This window comes from Berghia stephanieae, chromosome 5 (assembly GCF_034508935.2).
Source record: "Berghia stephanieae isolate SIO BIC M18660-M18661 chromosome 5, UCSD_Bste_1.3, whole genome shotgun sequence".
Lineage (NCBI taxonomy): Eukaryota > Metazoa > Mollusca > Gastropoda > Nudibranchia > Aeolidiidae > Berghia > Berghia stephanieae.
In genome coordinates, this window is record NC_088364.1 from 24412237 (window position 1) to 24434736 (window position 22500).

Below are 22500 nucleotides of genomic sequence, written 5' to 3' on the forward strand. Positions count from 1 at the left end.
CTGACTACGCTTGCGAAGTCTCAGACTACAGAGGTCAATCTATTTTTAACTGGGGATTCCTCGGAAACGTACCACAACACGTCATAGAAATGTGTTACTTTTCCAGCTGCGCATGCGTCATACGAAGTGGCACATAAATCATATCTATTTCTTCTTCGTGTTTGTTTTGATCGTTTTTTTGTTGTTGTTTTGTTGTTGTTTTTTCCCCACAAATAAAAATAGTGTGAGACAAGTTTAGGGGTGTAAAAATTGTTTGAGAATGTGTGTGTGTGTGTGTGTGTGTGTGTGTGTGTAATGTTTTTAGTAAATATAAATAACGATGGCACTTAAATGATTCTTATCCACGGTGTAGCATTGTTCTAAGTAGAGAGCGGTGGGCGCTGCCTGAAGCATGGGGTCCCAAAAATACTAACGAAAGAGTGATGATGGAGAGGAATCGGTGGAAACAATACAGACAATGGGCGTTTCGGGTACAAACCCTTCGTCGGCACAACAATAAACAAATAAACGTTGAAAACAAATAAGATGAAATGCAGTATAAATTGCATCGTCTGTACTCAACGATGGTTGGAGTGTGAACGAATCGTTAGCGCGGTGTGATAGAAATGATAAGGCCAGTGAGAGACGTGAAATTTCTAGAAAATAATGGACGATAAAAGACATAAAAGAAATGTAATAGTAGTCGTAGTAGTAGTAGTAGTAGTAGTAGTAGTAGTAGTAGTAGTAGTAGTAGTAGTAGTAGTAGTAGTAGTAGTAGTAGTAGTAGTAATGGTAGTAGTTGTAATAGTAGCATTAGTATTAGTAGTAGTAGTAGTAATAGTAGTAGTAGTAGTAGTAGTAGTAGTAGTAGTAGTAGTAGTAGTAGTAGTAGTAGTACTAGAGTAGTAGTAGTAGTAGTAGTAGTAGTAGTAGTAGTAGTAGTTAGTAGTTGTTGTTGTTGTTGTTGTTGTAGAAGTTGTAGTAGTAGTAGCAGCAGTAGTAGTAGTAGTAGTAGTAGTAGTAGTAGTAGAAGTAGTAGTAGTGGTAGTAGTAGTTGTAGTAGTAGTTGTAGTAGTAGTAGGATTAATGATAATAGTGAAAGTAGCAGCAGCAACAGTAATAGTAGTAGTTAGTAGTAGTAGTAGTAGTAGTAGTAGTAGTAGTAGTAGTAGTAGTAGTAGGAGGAGGAGGAGGAGGAGGAAGTTACTATGAGGGGGTCTGATTCATGGAGCGGGACTACGACGATAGTCCTAGACTAAATCCGTTGTCTCAGACTAAAAGGCGTTGTAAGATATTCATGAAGCCGGACTACGCGAAGTCTCAGACTAAACGAGGGACTAAACGGGTGAAATTTACACCCGCGATTTAGCAGGTGTAAATATCGTAGTCTGAGACTAAATTTCAAAATCATAATATGTCCTCTACGCTGGGGGAAGTAATTGTACAGCGATTAGAACAAGAATACCCGACAGTTTTTGATTTTATATTTATTTTTATTTATTTATTTATTTATTATTTTTTTTTGGTTTTGTTTATTTTCTTTTTTTTTACTTTTCTCGAAGATTCGACAATGACAATCGCACATACACTCCTCATCTTGCCCATTCAAAACACTCTGCAGGGACTCCTCCTCCCCCCCCCCCCAACACACAGTTTCAAAGTAACTTTCCTCCTCCTCCTCTCCTCCTCCTCCTCTACTACTACTACTACTACTACTACTACTACTACTACCACTACTACTACTACATACTACTACTAACTACTACTACGACTACTACTACTACTACTACTACTACTACTACTACTACTACTACTAATACTACTACTACTACTACTACTACTACTACTACTACTACTACTACTACTACTACTACTACTGTTGCTGCTGCTTACTACTACCACTACTCCTACTACTACTACTACTACTGCTGCTACCACTACTACAACTTCTACAACAACAACAACAACAACAACAACAACTACTACTACTACTACTACTACTACTACTACTACTACTACTACTACTACTACTACTACTAATACTAATACTACTATTACAACTACTACTACCATTACTACAACTACTACTACTACTTCTTCTACTACTCACTACTATCTACTACTACTACTACTACTACTACTACTACTACTACTACTACTACTACTACTACTACTACTACTACTATTACATTTCTTTTATGTCTTTTATCGTCCATTATTTTCTAGAAATTTCACGTCTCTCACTGGTCGTTCACACTCCAACCATCGTTGAGTACAGACGATGCAATTTTACTGCATTTCATCTTATTTGTTTTCAACGTTTATTTGTTTATTGTTGTGCCGACGAATGGTTTATACCCGAAACGCCCATTGTCTGTATTGTTTCCACCGATTCCTATCCATCTTCACTCTTTCGTTAGTATTTTCGGGACCCCATGTTTCAGGCAGCGCCCACCGCTCTCTACTTAGAACAATGCTACACCGTTGATAAGAATCATTTAAGTGCCATCGGTATTTATATTTACTAAAAACATTACACACACACACACATTCTCAAACAATTTTTACACCCCTAAACTTGTCTCACACCAATTTTATTTGTGGGGCAAAAAATAAAAAAACAAAAACAACAACAACAAAAAACGATCAAAACAAAGACGAAGAAGAAATAGATATGATTTCTGTGCCACTTCGTATGACGCATGCGCAGCTGGAAAATTAACACATTTCTATGACGTTTTGTGATACGTATCCGAGGAATCCCCAGTTAAAAATAGATTGACCTCTGTAGTCTGAGACTTCGCAAGCGTAGTCAGAGACTTGATAGTCAGGGACGAAGTCTGACTCCACGAATAGCTTACTTTCCGAAGTCTCGGACTTCCCAAAGTCTTAGACTACAAAGTCTCAGACTTTGCTATAGTCTGAGACTACCATAGTCCCGCTCCATGTATCAGACCCAGGTTCTTTAAAAAGAAGTATCATTTGAATGTTTTTGAACATGTCCTTTTATTCAGAGATAAAGAAATCGAAATCGGTTGAGGAGTAGAATAAAAGATTTCTTACAATCTTGCGTTTTGGAATTCGAACTTTGTTCCCAACGCGCACCCGCAAGCTCGTGCAGCGGTTGGAATTTAAAAAGTAGGAGTGTAAGAATCCTATATTATTCTACCCTGCTCCTTAAGTATTAACGCGTAATAATATCATGTTTTCAGGAATAATTTGTGACATCAGATTATAATTAGTTAAATTCACAAAAAATGTGATTCTTTATTATTTAAAAGTTTTGAACAGGTCTTTTATTCAAAGATGACGAAATCGGAATCTATTGAGGGGAAGAATAGAAAATTTCTTGCACCCTTGCTTTTTGGAATTCGAACTCTGTTCCCAACGCGCACTCGCAAGCTCATGCAGCAGTTGGGAACAAGTCCGGAATTCCAAAAAGCAAGAGTGAAAGAATCGTATATTATTCATTGGAGTCTGCTTAACACAAGGAATTTACCTAATGGAAACCGTACGGAGCTCTTATTGGCTAACCACCAGCGGCCTCGATGAGAAAACCATCCGCCATTTTGACTTGGGCTGGGAATCACGTTACTATAGTAAACAAGCGCTGATCGGTCGTTCATGAAATCTAAGAAAATAACGTCCTGCTCGCTCGTTTAACTCAAAATTATTCAAAACGATATCTCTAAAATAATATACTAAATGTGACTTCTTAAGGTTTTCTTCACACAACATTCTATTAATGATTGCGTCCTAGGCAAAAAAAGGAAAATGACAAGTGGACCGAGAGTTGAACTCGTTAGACGACAAACATCAATGTCAATGCGAAGTGTAGAGAGTGTTGTTTATCTTGTCCTATTCTAAATAGAGAAAAGGATAAATAGTATAGCCTCGTGTGTAAGTGGTTGCGTGTCATTGTCATGTTTTTAAATTGTTTCTGTTGTTTATGTAGTGATGACTCTCTCACACCCACTGCATCATCCTAGCACAGAGACGCCAATTTAAATTTGGCTCACAGGAATTTCAGACACCACTCGTAGGAATTTCAATGCCGAAAGAGGGATTCTCGCCACAAGAAAAGGGAATTGGGATGGTATTTGGCATACATAGTGTATAGTATCTAGATAGTTCTAAATAGATAAATGATTAGAATTATATTATGATATATAAACACAATGCCAAATACAATTCCGACGTTTCCTTATTTCAAATGAAGTCAAGCTCCAAAACCTAATGGTAGTGATTGTAGTATTGGTGGTAGTGAGGATGATGTGGTGTTGGTGATTGTAGTAGTAGTGGTATTGATGATGATGTGGTGGTGGTGGTGGTTGTAGTTGTAGTAGTAGTGGTAGTGATGGTGATGTGGTGGTGGTTGTAGTTGTAGTAGTAGTGATAGTGATGATGTGGTGGTGGTGGGTTGTAGTAGTAGTGGTAGTGATGATGATGTGGTGGTGGTGGTTGTAGTAGTAGTGGTAGTGATGACGATGTGGTTGTGGTTGTTGTAGTATTAGTGGTAATGATAATGATATGGTGGTGGTGGTGATTGTAGTAGTAGTGGTCGTGATGATGATGTGGTGGTGGTGGTTGTAATAGTACTGGTAATGATAATGATATGGTATTGGTCGTTGCAGTAGTAGTGGTAGTGATGACGATGTGGTTGTGGTGGTTGTAGTAGTAGTGGTAGTGATGTTAATGTGCTGGTGGTGGTTGTAGTAGTAGTAGTAGTAGTAGTAGTAGTAGTAGTAGTAGTAGTAGTAGTAGTAGTAGTGGTAGTGATGATATTGTGGTGGCTGTTGTAGTAGTAGAGATAGTGGTGGTGGTTGTTGCAGTTGTAGTGGTCGTGATGATGATGTGGTGGTGGTGGTTGCAATAGTGGTGGTAGTGATGGTTGTAGTAGTAGTGGTAGTGATGACGATGGAGTGGTGATGGTTGTAGTAGTGGTGATGATGTGGTGGTGGTGTAGTGGTAGTGATAATGATGTAGTGGTGGTGGTTGTAGTAGTTATTGTAGTGATGAAGTGGTGATGGTGGTTGTAGTAGTAGTGACAGTGATGATGTGGGGTTGGAAAACACATTATAGATTATTATAATATTTGATTACACGCATTCTCTAAGCATTTTTACAGCTTTTATTGTGGCATAAATATACGCAACAGTTATGAATAATTTTATTGTGGATTTTGATATTGTTGTTGTTTTTTGTTGTGTCGTTATGTTGACATAGTAGAGACCGAATGAATGGTAATGATTACATACCAGCCCAAGACAAAATGGTGCTGAATGCTTTCGTTGGTGGACACTTTTTAGGCTCGTACATGTTCTCATTCGTTTAATTCTATGGCTTAACATTAACTTCTTAGGAAATTATTCTGAATGAAGGATTATCTTATCCATGTTCAAGAGAAACAACCCTTCTATTCAAAATAATATGTGATGGATAAAATCCAGGTAGCCTCCCCTGTTCACGAAAATTGAGTGGGTGACTCTTAGTCAATGATGTATATAGATAGATAGTCTTCTCATTTGGGATAATTTTAAAAATTATATTTGTTTTTCTTTCTTTTTTACGAAACTATTCCTTGAACCCGTGTTGAACTTGAAGTGCTGGGTGATCTGCATCCGCTGGGATACCTTTCTTAGATTTTCAATCACCCAACTATTCTTGATAAGCTCGGATACAGTGCTTTTTGAAACCTCGTAATTCAATCTGTTTAATTGACTTTCCATCACATCCTTGAAAAGTTATACTGAGCACGCGATTGGTGACCAACGAAAGCGGGGCACGAGTTCCTTTAGGTGCAACGATTGCGTCACTTTCTGTGTCCAGATCAGGCCTAACGGGATGATGAGCAGCGAAAGAGCAATGTGTGACTCGCTTCACCATCTATAATGAAGATGTCGTCGGCGCCTCGCTTGCAAATAACTGCAACAAACGGAATCCGGGGTTGGCGCATGAAGATAAAAAAGATGTTCACTATGATAGAGGGCAGTTTATTTTAACCGGACCGACATTGGTTCCTGTTTATATTAATTAGTTGGCTAATATTTAAAAACCTGGACTGGACGAAACGTTTATTTCAAACATTTTATCTTAGCAAGTTTACCTTATCTGGAGTCTACTTTAGTCCTCACTACTACTACTACTACTACTACTACTACTACTACTACTACTACTACTACTACTACTACTACTACTACTACTACTACTACTACTACTACTACTACTACTACTACTACTACTACTACTCTACTACTACTACTACTACTAACTACTACTACTCTACTACTACTACTACAACTCTAATACTACTACTACTACTACTACTACTACTAACTACTACTACTACTACTACTACTACTACTACTACTACTACTACTACTACTACTACTACTACTACTATTATTACTACTACTACTATTACTACTACTGTTACTACTACTATTTCTACAACAACCACATTGCTATTATTACCAACGTTCCCAGCACCCCTACCATAGTTCGTTAAAAAATTCAAGCGCACTCGTTTTGCATCGTATTATTGATTTAGTTTATGAATTCGATGAAAACTTGGCTTAGCATATTTACACCTTTAAAACAAGTCATTCTTAATTTTATCATTGCTCGTGTCTACAGATCTTATGCTTATTGGATAAAGCACTTACATCTCAAAATGTTGGCTATCACTACTTTTTGCCTTTTGGTTGGCACCTGCCTTGGAGCTGCTGTAATGCCAGGAAAAGATGGAATGATGTCTGGCAATGGTGGTATGATGGACGGTGACAACATGACAATGCCCACCATTTGTTGCATGCCTCAACAATGGGAATCAAGTATGGTGGACCTCAATACTCAGGATAAAATGGTATTGTTATACGACGTTTTCCAGCTATCAAAATTATCTTAAATCGAAACATTTAAATTGTTCTTTCATCATCTTTTTTTTAACGGACAAGTGTTTTTTTCCTTATATCTTTCAAATGGTTGATTTACGCAAAAATGGTCTTACTTTGGAGTATTCTCCAATACCTAATTTATTCTTTCCACCATTCCAGTACGCACTACGTTTTGCACACGACGACGTTAGCATGAGAGAGGGTTTCTACGTTATGGAAGTGGGCACCGGCAATGACAAACCAATCATGCAAGTCTTTAAAGACTTTGCAGATGTAAGTATATTTAAATGTACCGACGGTAGTGCTTCTGACCATGATGGCGGTGATGACAAAATATGGTGGTGATGGTAGTGATAATGATAAAAAAAAAAATACGTAGTTCTTTCAGACCACAATCCCAAGAGGCCAAAATTTATCCTAGTTCCTGCGGCAGTAAATAGACAGCCACAATTTCTCGTTGTCCATTCAAATAGGACGCTAAATGAGGTGGCATCACATGTTCACACAAGAAGAATAAACGACTTGTTTTAACTATGTATGATTCTACTTTTGCTTGTGATGAATGGTTCTTCAGAAAAACACTAAATATGGATGTTTCACAGCTGACTTTTAAAAATTGCGACTGTGGGATATAATGATCAATGCTAAATTTGTGTGATGGTTTAAATGTTCATGCAGATGTTACGAACATCTATAGTACAACTGAACATCATTTCTACAAAATGATATATGTTCACTTTTCAAAATGTCTACAACATGGCATTTGGATTTTAATGTTTCAAAATGTAAAGTATTACATATAGGAACAAATAATCCATGTCCTAATTATTTTACCTATACTTCTATGTCAAATCTACTTGAATTACTTTTGATTCATTTTTGAATTTTGATGTACATATTGATAATTGTGTAAGCCATGCAAAAAGAATGATGGGAATAAAATATAGAAGCTTTATAAGTCTTGATAAAACCATAATTTTGTATTTGTATAAATCGCTCGTTCGACCAATTCTAGAATACGGAAATTGCATCTGGAGCCCATAATATAAAAGACAATCTATTAGTACTGAAAGTGTAAAGAGGACAGCTACCAAAAAGATTTATGCCATACAGTATTTATCTTATAAGGAAAGGTTAGAATTTCTTGACTTACCAGGTTTGAAATATAGAAGAATTCGTGGGGATTTAATTCAGGTTTATAGATTGGTACATGGTCTGGATAGGATAGACTTTTCTGATTTATTTTACTAGAGGGGACAAGTTTAAGATTTTTGTCACTAGATGCAAAACAAACATAAGACAAAACTGGTTCGGTATTCGTATTGTCCAGAAATGGAACAATTTGAAATTTGAAATAAAGAATGCAAAATCTATGGATTATTTCAAGGTGTTAGTAGACAGGGAATTATATGATGAGAGATTTATATATGACGAATAATACTTGTTTGCACTGCCTGCTGTTGACACGGCTTTCAATCTTGTATGTAAATATTATGCATCGTTACCTTATTATGGTTATCTTCTATATGGATGGATGTATGTGTGTGTGTGTGTGTGTGTGTGTATGTACTTTGCATGTCACGGTTAAAGATATGTTTGTCCATCACACATACATGCATACATTTAAGTTGGTACACTATCTTTACCACGTGTATCATTATTGTTATCTTTCAATCAATAGATTTCTAGCATTACAATTAATATTGAGGGCATTCAAGGGATTTTATCCTATGTCGCCCTATGCCATAATATGTTATGTTATATTATGTTATGTTATGTTATGTTATGAATAGACATCATCCATCATTTTTAATTGCTAAGACTAAGAGATCACACGTGATGATTGAAATTTAAATGTCATTGGTATTATACGGTGCAACTAATACTCAGTTGATAGAGTACTACTCGCTTTATATAAAAAAGGGTAAGATTTCATTCCAGGTGCAGCCGAGATTTTTTCTGACCACTCTCCCCTACCAAACCAGATGTGACTGGGTAGTCGGATCTGTTAGATCTGACTTAAAGAATTTCGTGATAGACTTGTATTTGCAAGCAACTGTTATAAACTACAAACTCTTTCTCCGTCCGTGAACTGAAAATCAACTTCCAAAAAAGATTGGCGTGTGCAAGTAATCCTCAAATCATTCAGAATGCTTGGCATAATGGCGTGTTTGTGACATTAGACAGATAATTGTTTGTTAAAGCCGAACATTATTCTGCCGCAGACTTGTTTATAACAGAGCAGACAACTCGAGAAATCATGACTGTGTTGGGAGGGAGGCCAATAACAACCCCTCCCCTAGCTACGAGGATCAGTTTAAGCTTTAAATGAGTGCTTTGACATTGCTCCTTGCAGCAGTTGTGCTACTTTGTTCCCTGTAGTTTACACTGGACACCAATTGAAATGTCTAATTATAATGAAATATGATAAAATGCATCTCCAGAAAAAAACCTACACTGTGACCATGACTTTTGCCGACCCCAAGGATTATACATGCACACAGTCAGCACTAAATGAACACTTTTTCGCAGGATGTACACACAAAGATACAAGTGAGTTTTGGTTTTTTAATTCAAATTATCCCAAATTCAAATTTTACTCTCCCCTTTTCGTTGATTTCCAATTTTCAAACATTCATTCAAATTAAGAGTCACATAGTGTTTTAGTCATTACTTGATTACTATATGTAATATCTCAAAATTAAACCATATAAAATTATATCTCAAAAATAAACTATATAAAATGACATGTGTGTGAAGTATGTACAATCCTAGTAGATTCATCCCATATGCGTTTAAATTGCATTAATACAATATTCAGTAAATCCCTTATTGCAGTAAGATCGAGCAAAGCCTTGTAAGCTGACACTTGAGTCATAGTGAACTTATTGATGTTCTAAATTGGAACGAAATATAGACGGAAATGCGCTTGGAACTGCAGTGTGATTTGACTGCTGATACCTTTCTTTGCACGTTCTGATGTTTAAGACTAGATATTTGGTAACATTTGAATGATTGATTTTAACAACGATTTCTCTTTTGCGCTAAATAGTTACCTTAAAAACGTTCTTCGCAGATTTGAAGTAATTCGAATTTGCTTTTCGCACCATTGAAATATGATGAGTTTTTGCAGTCTGGCTGTTTGTAGTTAAGTTAACGACCTGCTCATTGTCATGAAAATGATCTTATTTTAACTTATGCACCTTTAAAAAACGATGAGTTATATATTGTCTTTCCCCCCATACAATATGCCTCAAGTGTATTATAAATGCATTATAAAGTTCGCAGATGGGTTTTATGTTCTTCGACAGACAGCGTAATGTGAGACGTCTCGAAAAGGAAATAGCATTTAACAGACCAAATACAAAGGCATCATTTCGTCTTTTGTTTCGACTACGGTGTTTTGACACTGACGAAAGCAAGCAACACTGGCTTTTCAATCTCGACGAAATGGTTATTACAACTATTAAAAATATGCGTATGTAGAGGGGGTTGGGGAGGGAAGTGGGGGGGGGGGGGGGGGGTTGACAAGCCGGGCAATAGGATTCAGTAGTCTGATGTAACGCCGCCCGGCAACGGCGGCCATCTTGGTTCTAAACAAACAAAATCATTCCTTTTTATTCTGCATGCTGGCTAGAACTTTTCATATGCCTTGTGATCAGAATGTGTAAAAGTCAAAACATGATCAAATTTATGCTTTGTTTCCTCTGGATATGCTTTTACGCTCGCCGGAGAAATATTTCATACGGGCGTCCGCCATTGTTCCGATAGTTTAGAGCCAGTGTTACTAAGTTACCATGCGTCATTAGGAAGGAAGTGACGTTACGACTTTTGAAGAGTATTAATCTGGTGAACCAAGATCATGTTCAGGCCTAAAGTGAAGCTAAGTTAGACAATATTCTGTGAATGTACACAGAAAAGACTAGCTTCACCTGCAATCGGGCAATTCAAGTAAAATGATATGGACAATGGAATTGACATTCATGGAAAGTTTTTGAAGAGATACGGCACATAATATCAAGTTTTAAAATTTACGGATTAAAATTCAGTTAACGAATATTTAATTCATATTTTATAACACCAGATGCAAAGCTACCGCAAGTCGCATTGAAGATATTTGGAATTCATAAAAAGTACTTTGGAAAGTTCAACTTTCAGTAGAATTAGACAAATTCTCTGATAGGCAAATAATTCTTTGTTTCAAAGAATACTGTATTACTTATTTGAATAATTAAAAACGACGTATAAGAATTGCATTTTCTCTTTTGTCTTCACCCGCTAAATACTTCAAATGAAAACTTGTTATATTTTAAAATGACTGTCTCAAGCTTCCAAGCTGTCCCAAGTCTCCCTGACTTGTCCAAGTCTTCCATTTTAAGACCCAATTCAAATTCAATCAAATTGATCAAACTATTTGTTTTAAATATCTTAATTGTTGAAAGCTACCGTTTCATTCTATGTTCTTGATATGTAAAAAAAAAAAAGGAAATGTTTGATTTTGAAATAATTTTGTGAGAGATTACCAATTTTTAAAGTGGATTATTGTCCTATATATCTCACTTCTTCCAAATTGATGCTATACGTTTAGGTAACATACTCACAACATCCGCTGGCTGGACAAAACGCACCAACACACAAAACTATGTGTAACCTTTAATGTTTATAGTCTGATTAATAGACCTAAAAATGGCTGACTAAAAACAATAACAAAGAGCTGAGTGACGTCAATTTCGTCCCATCTTTTGGTAATAGGGAAGAAAAGTTGTGACATCAAACCCTCTACTCTTTACCTAAATCGTTGGGAGTGTGTACATAACCAGTCCTTCGGATTATTAATAATGAATAGGTTTCATAAATGTGGCATAGCAGGATGTATATGCAATTTCCTAGGATGACGGGACGTGAAAGAGGGAGGATGGATTACCTTTATTGACGACCAGCGTATATTTAGACTTTAAAAAAGTATACCATCCAACTGGCAACAGAAGATAAATTACACACGGTATGTATCAAGTCTTCTCGAAGAGTAGTTTTACACTTCCAATGAAATAGGAACAAGTTTTTTAACATCACACTTTTCTTCCATGTTGTTTGTTGCTATTTATCATCGGTCCAAATTTAGCTTGTTAATTAAATCTTTAATGATGTGGTAAGAATGAAAAAGTATGTGAGGTAAAACATCGTTTTAAAATGTGTAAATGTTATCAAATTTGTTTTTTCCTATTTATTTTTCAACGACGGTGTTTACAACACGATAGCCCCACCCTCTCTCTCTCTCTCTCTCTCTCTCTCTCTCTCTCTCTCTCTCTGTCTCTCTCTCTCTCTTTCTCTCTCTCTCTCTCTCTCTCTCTCTCTCTCTCTCTCTCTTGGGATCACTGTCTCTATATTTGAGCCACTTTATGTTCATTGTCTTACTTGATTTGGTGTATGCAGCCCTCTAATCTTCTGCCTGCGCACGTCAAGAACTCTACTTTTGGCCATTGTGACTCTTCTACAACATTGAGGGAGTGTTTTCTTTTTCTTTTTCTTTTTCCACCATTATATTTTAATCTTTGTTTTTAACGGTATTTCTTGAGTCCCCTTTCTTTTCCATCATTATTAATATAAACACCCATTTTGCACTTTTCTTGAATTTATGTTTGAGACGATTCTTTACTCTTCAGCTGTCCACAATTTACGTTTCATTGGGGATGCAACTGTGGGCCCAGCTGGCACAGGCCTGCATTATGACGGATTCACATTCAAGATTGACAATGAGGTAGAAATCACAATGAGTTTCTCACGTGATGGATGCGTGCCATTGATGGAAAGCGTTAGGTCGCCACCCGGTGTTTATCCTGGTCAGTGTTTGTCAATAAATCCTTTTAATCAAACAATATAATTTTCAAAGAAATGTTTCCACGTTATGCAGCGTGGCTGCAGGCAGCTCTTAAAAAGAAGGAACTATCTATCTGTACATTTTCTCTGAAAACACCAACACCACCTTCACTACCACCACCACCTGCTCTTCCTCAACAACAACAACAACAACAACAACAACAACAACAACAACACAGCATCAACAACAACATCAACAGCAAATGCATACCAAAAAAAAAAAGAAAAGAAAAAGAAAACAAATAGAACAATAAAAAAGCAAAAACAAAATCAAAACAAACTAAAAGCGAAACAAACCCCCCCCCCCCCCCAAAAAAAAAAAAAACTCCACATATTCCAACTTAAATTTTAAATAGCAAGCGCTCTAGCACTGAGCCATCCGACCCAATCGCTTACGTCTCAGCTAAGCGGTGTGTACCCCCATGGTTTGGCTTCCTGACACTATTGTATTGTTTTTACTGGCATTTCTTTCGTCACCTTATTTTTCATCATTATTAATATAAACACCCAATTTACACTTTTCTTGAATGTATGTTTAAGACATTGATTTTAGTTTTTAACTTTGGCTGATCAATTGCGACCCGACCACAAATAAATAGTTGGTGACCATACTGGCGATGTATAAAAGCTATATCTGATATGAGATGAAACTCAGTTGAGGTTGAGTATCGAATGTGTCAATCACATAAGTCACCTTGCCCACTAATATAGTTCGTGAAAATTACTTTTAAATACTTGTCATAAAATTATTGATTTCGGGAAAAATAGAAGAAAACCAAAGCGTCCTCTATATTAACTTAAATTGTTATCTAAAGGCATAGGTGTAGCCATGTTTATTTACTCAAAACATTCATTCCATTTCCCACTTTTCAGGTCTTAACAACTTGTTCATGTTCCTTGACTTCGTTCCTATGGTTGCTACCAAAGAGTTGCTCAGTATTCCAGCTGCTTGTGTCAATGCTGCATCAGCTGTTGTAGGCTAAGCCTTCATTTGGAGTTACGGCCATCCTCGCTGGATAGTGTCGTTTAAATTCAAAATTTATAGTAATTCACTTTGACATCAATATTGTGCACTGCACTGAGATTTAGGAACTGCAATTTTATTATATTATTCCAAAATTCCCGATGACTTGATGGAGAAAAAACCCCTTCATTTATTCATTGCATGTGTCTAGTATTTTTTAATCCTTTATTCATGGCATAACATTTTGAACATGAAAATAAAATAAAATCAAGGTCAAACATGCTTTTTTCATGTTCGGAGAGAGCTTTTAGTCATTTCAATTTAGTTCATGTAGCTTATCTAGTTTGGTAGCAGCTTCTATCGGTGCTTACACTACTATGTTATGACGATCGACCCAAGATGCAACGTTCAACAAGATGCTCTGCGGTTTCGGGCTCGTTATCACAACGGGTACATGTCGGACAGGTGGCAATCCCCACTGATGTAGTGATATATACCCTTTAATTTGTTTTCAGAAAAATAAATAAGTAATTTAAGAATTTGGGAAAGTGCGATAGGATAGAATTATTGCTGTCCCCAATACGACTTAAACCGGGATAAATTTTGTCTCCAAGGCGCTATTAGCTCGAAAAAAAAATCGAAAGCAAATGAAATAACATATGTAAATAAAAAAAGATATATAAACATGACTTTGAAAATTCTAATGTCAATAAATATCAGAATGAAATAATTCATCAATGGTTATAGATCTACAGTAAATATAGTACTCGGTCCAGGAAATCCCCTTTATAAAATAGCGGCAGTCTAAAGCTATATTTAGACCAAGGTTTGTGCTTTTATAGTTGCTATGCGGAAGAGACTAGTATCAGCTCAAGCCATCTATCAATGCCAAAGGCCATACACATAAGCTCATCACCATAATCATTCGTATATCTACACATATTGATACACATGATTGACACACGGTAGCCATTGATAGCCATTGGAAGAAATGACGACACACTGAGCACATCTAGATACGTCAGACATCATTGATGACGGTTGTACATGATTTGAATACGTGAAATACATTTGTTAGATTTTGGGAAATATCAATTGTGTTGTATTCAACCTCATGATTTATGATTGCGTACGGAATTAGAAAAGAATATTAACTCTGGATTATGGTTTATTTTCAAAATAATTGGAGTAGAAACTCTGGGGGAACTAAACGATCTTTTCGTTTGTATTTAGTTACATATACTGTATTATTATTATACATGTTATTGTAATGGATACTGAGATCGTTGTTTTCTTTTCATGATTTATTACCATATATAGAGCTTGTGGAGCATTAGGAAAAAATACAACGGAATCTTCTTATTTTCACCACAAAGATCCCTATCGTAAAGACGAATCACAAACTTAGGGTTAACCGCTCTTTAGGAGGGAATAACACTCACACATTTAGCATGCTGTAGCAAATCAGCAAAGTCGTTTGGAAAGGAAGCATCCACATTATGAATTATGAATCTTTAATCTTTAACGCTTTTAAACTGTAATGTAGATATATGTATGTAATATTTTAGATTCGGATTTGCAGGAATAAGTCTTGGTGCGCTGACACGTTCAAATACTGTTTCCTAAATTATCACGTGAAAGTTTACATATTTTGAAGGTGCATCCAATGACAAATTAGATTAAATTCTATTAAGATTAAAAATTTCATATGATTCATAATTTTGATGCCTAATGCTCAAACCTCATTGTCATCTTGATCCAGATTTTAGACACTTCCAATGTACGATCCGTGGCACTTCAAAACAATAATGTCAATCAAATTATTCACAGTGGGAAATGATTTTAAAAACTTGAGCGTTTCTATATCGTTATATCCGCTAAACGTGATTAAAGCGTTTTACAAGGGGCCCTTAGCCAACTACAACGCTTAACATGTATGACAAGATATGACGCCTATTTTTTCCCGACAATACAGGTACTCATTTTATACCTGTGTACGATGAGAGAGTGTAAAGAGCATTTTCCAAGGACTCTACCTTGAGCCGGACTCTACAGTCCGAAGACGAGCGTCATTCCAGCAGACTAAAAAGCCGCACATAGATTTTCGATTAAAATATTTACGAGTACTTTCTATTGTTCAGAATTATTCAATATGCAGAGCTTTTTAATAGGTCTACAGTCTACAACCGACAACTTTGAAAAAACGACGAATTGATAATATCTTTGAAAAAATTACTTCTTAATTAAAATCTTCTTTTTTAAACTATAAAAGCAGCCATCTTAAGTTTTTAAAATTTACAAACATAGACGGAATGCGTTAATTATCAGGTAATATCACATGATGAGGGGATACTGATGATGATTTTACGTCAGATTCCTCACTTTCCACAGCCCATTACGTTTAACAATATTTTTGCATCCGTCAGATTAGCAGGCCATTATTGGACCATGCAAAACACCTAATCTTTAATTCTAAACGAATCCCGTATAAAATAATCATTAATTCCCGAGTCAAGTTATGCCTTTAAGGTGCATTTCCCAAGGACACAATTGAAAGGATGTTATCCTACCATTCATTTACAATTCTATGATAACAGTTGAAATACATTGACAACTTTCTGCATTTATTTGGCTGACTGGTCAAGGAGATAAATTTATGAACTTTGATAGGGAATCGTCTATGTTGCTTTGAAATACAAAACCAAACATGTAGTATTTGAATGATATTATTAAAATAGACATATTCTAATCTATTACAAGTCCGTGTTTTCAGAATATACAATATATTGACAGTGCAGAAATCAAAAAGCAAAGTGAGTCGCATTCCCTCTATCGTTGACTGACAATTGATTTTAGTGGACAGATTAAGACCGAAAGATACGCCCTTAGGGCATCATTTGAATCACCTTCGCAAGAGAAGACTTTGCACATTAACACACCTACAAAACTCACGTTGGACTTGTTGACTTGACCACGACTGAGTGATTATGACTGTTTTCAATTCATGTGGGCAGTGTGGCCATTTTTATGCAGAGGATTTATATTCTTTAGAGGTTTGGTGGTTGTTTATTTCGGTGGTTTACCAATGTTTGCAATGATTTTAGCCTAGCCGAGGCTTGAGTCATTACATCTTTCCAAAAATGATAAATTTGACATTTGAACAAAAGCATTTTTTTCCTTGTGTAACAGTATTCAAATATATATTATTTAGTTTATGGAGTGAAAGGCGAACAATATAAATCTTCTAACAAAATAGATTGTCTTCATACAAATGTAACGTCGGAACTTTTCCCACACGAACCAATGATAAAAAAGCAATTTTTTGCCAAGAAATTTTTAAGAATTTTGGATCAAGGCACGATGCCCCGTCGTGCATGAAAAGTTAGCACTAATGAATATCTAAATGTTGCCCAATATAATCTATAACCTTTTTTTTTTTGTAGTGCTCCATTAACGCAGGAACTAAGAGTTCAACCGTTCCAGATTTTGACATGTTTCCCAAAACTACCCGACTTTGTAGTTATTTCACAGTTTGAATATTGTAATGTTCGGTAAATCGTTTGACCTTTGGTCATCTTATGTTTTGTTTCTGTGTCAAACGTCGAAGTGAACTTTCTATATGTGTTTCGTTTCTGTGTGGCAAACGTCGATTATAATCCATGCGTTTATGCAAATGCAAATTTCAATTTATTATAATAAATTTTATATCAATGGAACGGCCTTCTTCTTTCTTTAATCTATTGCTTTTGATGTATAAAAATGAAAAATCGAACTGGACTATTCGAAATTTGAATTTACTGTTATACAGGGTTTTATCATTGCATTGGAGGGCACGCCAACCACATTATACGCGGTTTGTCTTTGTATCCTGACGGAATATGTTTAACTGGGACTTTCAATCTTTATTTACTAAAAATTTTAATAGCTCCTGATATTAAACCGATGTCTGAAATAATATATTCAGAAACGTTTAACATGTTGGCACGATTGCCATTTTTCAAACTAATTCAACGAGGAAAAACAAAGAAAGAAAAAAAAATCTGAAAAGAAAATGATGATGATAAATAATAAATAATAATAATAATAATAATAATAATAATAATAATAATAATAATAAAATAAAATAATAATAATAATAATAATAATAATAATAATAATAATAATAATAATAATGCTGCTGCTGCTGCTGCTGATGATGATGATGATGATGATAAATACAAGAAGAAGAAGAAGAAGAAGAAGAAGAAGAAGAAGAAGAAGAAGAAGAAGAAGAAGAAGTTTTTCAATGTATAAGATGCATTAAGATGCAGGGTATCATTCTGATATAAAAATCTCTATTTGATTTAGTTTCGAAGATACGGGTTTTTTTTTCATTTCTTGGTAGAACTTACGTGTACAGTAAGATTTGGTTTCCTTAGTACATATTGGGGATTAAATATGGGACTGTGAAGCACTCTGAGCATAGAAATGCCATTATAAAAGTGCAATTCAGACAAAAAAACATTAAAAAACTGTTGTGTCAATAACAGGTGTCTTTTAAAACATAATTTTGTTTGGATCAATTTTTCAAAACTAATCTTGTGTAGATATTGCAAAAAAAAATATATAAAAATAATAACAATAAACTCCCAACAAAACAACAAAATTAAAGTCAAACGAACCCCTACCCCCCCCCCCCCCAAAAAAAAAAAAAAAAAAAAGAAGAAAGAAACCACAAAAAAAAAAACAACTAAAAAAAAATAAAAACAAAAACAAAAGAAAAAACAAACAAACAAAACAAAACAAAACAGAACAACACAAAAAATAACAACAAAAACAAAAACAAAACAAAACAAAGAAAACCTCCCAAAAAGGATCAGAAGTTTTAAAAAGTTGATAGCTTCTAATTTTTATTGAAATTTGACATAGTTCTATATAATAAAACAGTCTTTTTGTGTGTATGTCCATTCGCTTTCTCCAATTCGTTAAAATTTATTCTACCTCTGATGAAAGACAATATAATTAAAAAAAATTAGATCGGTTTTACATTCATCACATGTGACCTATTGTCTCAAAACTGTATTATGTCGGGATGAATTGGACCTCAACAGTGAATTTAGGAATAAAAGTCTGAGAAATGCAAACTTGGATTTTTATTTTTTGATTTCTGTCAATGTCATAAATTGTATTTATTCCACACCGTATTTGACAATTGTCTTTAGACACGATGCCTTTATATACCGGAAGCTAGGAAGTAGGGTACACAGTTTTCACTGTCGAATTTTAGTGCGCATGTATTTACCACGGGTTTTTGCTGTTGTTCAGTTAATTAATTAATTGATTAAAAAAAAAAAATCATACGTTTATGTGAATGCTAGCGGTAGAGAGAGAGAGAGAGAGAGAGAGAGAGAGAGAGAGAGAGAGAGAGAGAGAGAGAGAGAGAGAGAGAGAGAGAGAGAGAGAGAGAGAGAGAGAGACTAGTATTAAGTCATTCAGTAATTTTAGTACCCGTGTGATAAGTGAAGTTCTAAATTCAAAACAATTTTTTTTTAATTTCAGGGATGATATAAATAGATATACCTCACTATTTCTACCAAAATATTTGCCAATAAAGTTGCGATGAATTCGAACGTTGCACAGACGCAATAACGCAATTATTTAATGTTTTGTGACGTCTGATAATAATACCGTGGACAACCTAGCTGACAAGTTATATTTAGGAGCAAATCCTGTTGTGGGCGACGTACATACACATTTCAGGTCATCTGTGTACTCTATTTATTGAGTTTCTTATGATGCGTACAGGTAGGTAAATGGTGACGTATTGTATCGTTGGTGGCCTTGTTGAAATATAAACACACCTTGTCGATTTGTTTAGCCAGCCTCATGACAAACGTACACACAGACACACGCACGCACACACACAAATACACACACACGTACCCACACACACACACACACACACACCACACCCCATATATATATATATATATATATATTTAAAGATGTAGACTCGCAAATGAAAGAAATCATGGCGATTTTTTTTTTTCGTGCCAACAACGTCTAAATTTTTGTTTCCTGTTTCTTTCCAACTTTATTTCTTGTAACGAAAGCCGCACAGATAATTTGTACTCTTTTGTCTTTGTTTTCTGACTGAATTCTCTTTGAACAAGAAAAGATGGGCATGAAATAGTATCCTCATCTGCTATTTGGTAAAATGATACGTCGTGCACAAAAGAGCTCAGTCTTTATTGTAGGAAAGAAGCAACGCGATACATTATCACAACCGTAAATCATTGTCGCTTAAAAGAGGGATTTAAGATTTTTAAATCGGCACATTAGGAAGACGTTTTTAAACGTCTTTTGAAATAAATTCATGACTGAAACAAATCAACGCGCATACAACTGTTTCCGCGTTCATTGTGGAAACTATTATGTTTTAATTTCAAATCATTTTATGTCGAAAACTAGAACCCCAATCTTTTACAATCAGCATTTTACGTCATGTACAGTTACTGCTATAATTTATTTGGTCACCAATCAACTTTTATATATGATGACATACAAAGTTGTCAATATGAAAGAAATCCGTTTTGACTGGGTCTTAAATACTCGATTTTCCAGTTTTGTGGAAGATAAAAATTTTAGGGGGCGTCGATTTTCAGGGCAAGTAAATGTCTAATTAATAGCCTTGAGGCTCAATGTCGAACACCTCTGTCTCCTCACTTTTCATTTGTCTTTGACCGTTATGTTCTTTTTCTGGAGTGGAATAATCTGATTTCGCCAAAGTTCTACCTTGTTTTATTTGAAGGCATTGCTTCTTGTAAATCAGATCTCTATGATGTGTTATTGATATTATGTATAATATGCAATGCCATTTTATTCGTGTTTATAATTATCCTGCCTCTTGGTGGGACTTCAAAATGGTTTGCGTGGGATAGAGCAGATATATTTCCCCCAGAAACAACCCTTGTCTTCCATTTAAAACCTTCATATTTTCTTGAGATGTGTCAGCAAAGATAACCTCCAAATCTAAAATCTTTTTCTCTCTTCCATTTTGTTTACATTATCACTCTCTTTTGCCGGCGCCAATGCGACCTAAAACAAAACCAACACATAATAGCTCTTTAAAACAGAGATGTTAGGAGTATAAAAATAAAACTTTGCACCAATATATTCAGGATCTTGTGTCACAGTTTAAAGCTGATAAATAATAGAATATGCACAGATTATAGGATTATCTGACGAGTAATCTAGTAAACATAGATCGTATAATTTATCCCTTCAACTAAGTACTTTTCATTTCGGAATGAAGAGAATAAACACATCGATATGATACTTCGAATTGTTGTATTCTCGTAGTCTACGCCGCACATCCTCACAAAGTATTGTGATCGCCCTTTGCCACAGGGCATTCCGAATTGATAATAAACTTGGCTCAATGTGATTAGCGTAAAAAAACGTGACACCTTTTGTCCAGCCCCTATCGTCGTGTATTAGTTATAACATCCGCCTTTCTTTGTGGGAGTTGTAAAATACTAAAACTTTGCGTAGTAGTGGCAATGGAAAATTAGCTTTAAAGAGATCGTCTGTCAATAATTAATTGTATTGTTTTAAGTAAAATTGGATTACCACGCTATCACAATAACTTTTCCTTCAAGAAACCAAGCTAATGTGTTGATAAATCATTGTTACTGATGTATTAAAATGAGTTACAGGGACATTTTTATGTATTCTTATTTATGCTATTTTTTGTTGTGTCGATCATCTGACAAATTATAATTATTGATAGTAAATATATCGTTTTGTCCCTAAACAAGACTGCTAATAGATACTTGTGTTTGGTCTACATAGGCGAATAGATAAAAGATTCACAATTAACCAAAAGCAAAGTTGTAAGAACTTGGAATCGAGAAAATATAACGAAAATTTATTTCAACTTACAGAACAATATTTTATCTTATCAGTGTGAGTCAAATATTTTCACGAATGTCATTGTTACAGAACAATACTTTTGGATATATGTAAAAATCAAGGATTTATTTTCTAAAAATTATTATTGTTTTGTGCAAGGAACAGTGCTCATTTTATATATCTGTTATCTTATCGTGTAATGTCAATGGAATACTTGTTGTGGTATGTCGGCAACCTGGTATCATTGTTAACGGGATTGTTGGCATTTACAGTTGTGGCTTACATGTAAGTATCGCTTTCTGGTTTGGCAGTCGTTAACCCTTATATCATCATCACAACTATCATCATCATCATCATCATCATCATCATCATCATCATCATCATCATCATCATCATCATCATCATCATCATCATCGTCATCATCATCATCACCATCACCAACACCAACACCACAATTACCATTGACACAGGCGTACAGGAGTTGTTGGTGAACAAACATTTCAAGTTTTGATTCGGACCATCTATAGTAGCCATTGATCCATGCGGTCGATGTAACCAGAATAAATCTCGGTTTCTGAAACGTGAGAAGGCTGGTAACATTTACTTCTTTGCTACCTTATTAAGATATCGCCTGTTCCCACCAAACCCAACAGACTTGGGTGCTCTACCAACTGATCCAGGATTACTGAGGTTTTCTTCTGACTGTTTTATACACCAACATGTGATTGTATCGATGAATCTGTTAAAGCTAGCGAAAACTGCTTTGTAGCTGATTAGTTGCTATCTAGAGGACAACAAACAAGTGACATTGCCCATTTTCAAACACCAGTGCACTGAAGGCATCACATCGGGTTGTTACGCACCAGAATGCATTCTACCATGTGCTAAGAT

At 35.4% G+C, this 22500-nt stretch overlaps 2 protein-coding genes across 2 annotated transcripts in view; both read left to right on the plus strand.

The window, feature by feature from the left end:
• The window catches only part of LOC144972634 (uncharacterized), a 23245-nt gene extending 5813 nt beyond the window's left edge, over window positions 1-17432 (plus strand). Inside the window, exons 2-6 of the mRNA XM_078914098.1 lie at window positions 6616-6844; window positions 7035-7148; window positions 9320-9428; window positions 12539-12715; window positions 13626-17432. Of these exons, the coding sequence (XP_078770224.1) occupies window positions 6653-6844; window positions 7035-7148; window positions 9320-9428; window positions 12539-12715; window positions 13626-13735 (702 nt within the window). The 5' untranslated portion in view covers window positions 6616-6652 and the 3' untranslated portion in view covers window positions 13736-17432. The remainder of the gene's footprint in view (window positions 1-6615; window positions 6845-7034; window positions 7149-9319; window positions 9429-12538; window positions 12716-13625) is intronic.
• LOC144972633 (cytochrome P450 3A24-like) overlaps window positions 16683-22500 on the plus strand; it is a 46528-nt gene continuing 40710 nt past the window's right edge. The window contains exons 1-2 of the mRNA XM_078914097.1: window positions 16683-16769; window positions 21642-21894. Of these exons, the coding sequence (XP_078770223.1) occupies window positions 21809-21894 (86 nt within the window). The 5' untranslated portion in view covers window positions 16683-16769; window positions 21642-21808. The remainder of the gene's footprint in view (window positions 16770-21641; window positions 21895-22500) is intronic.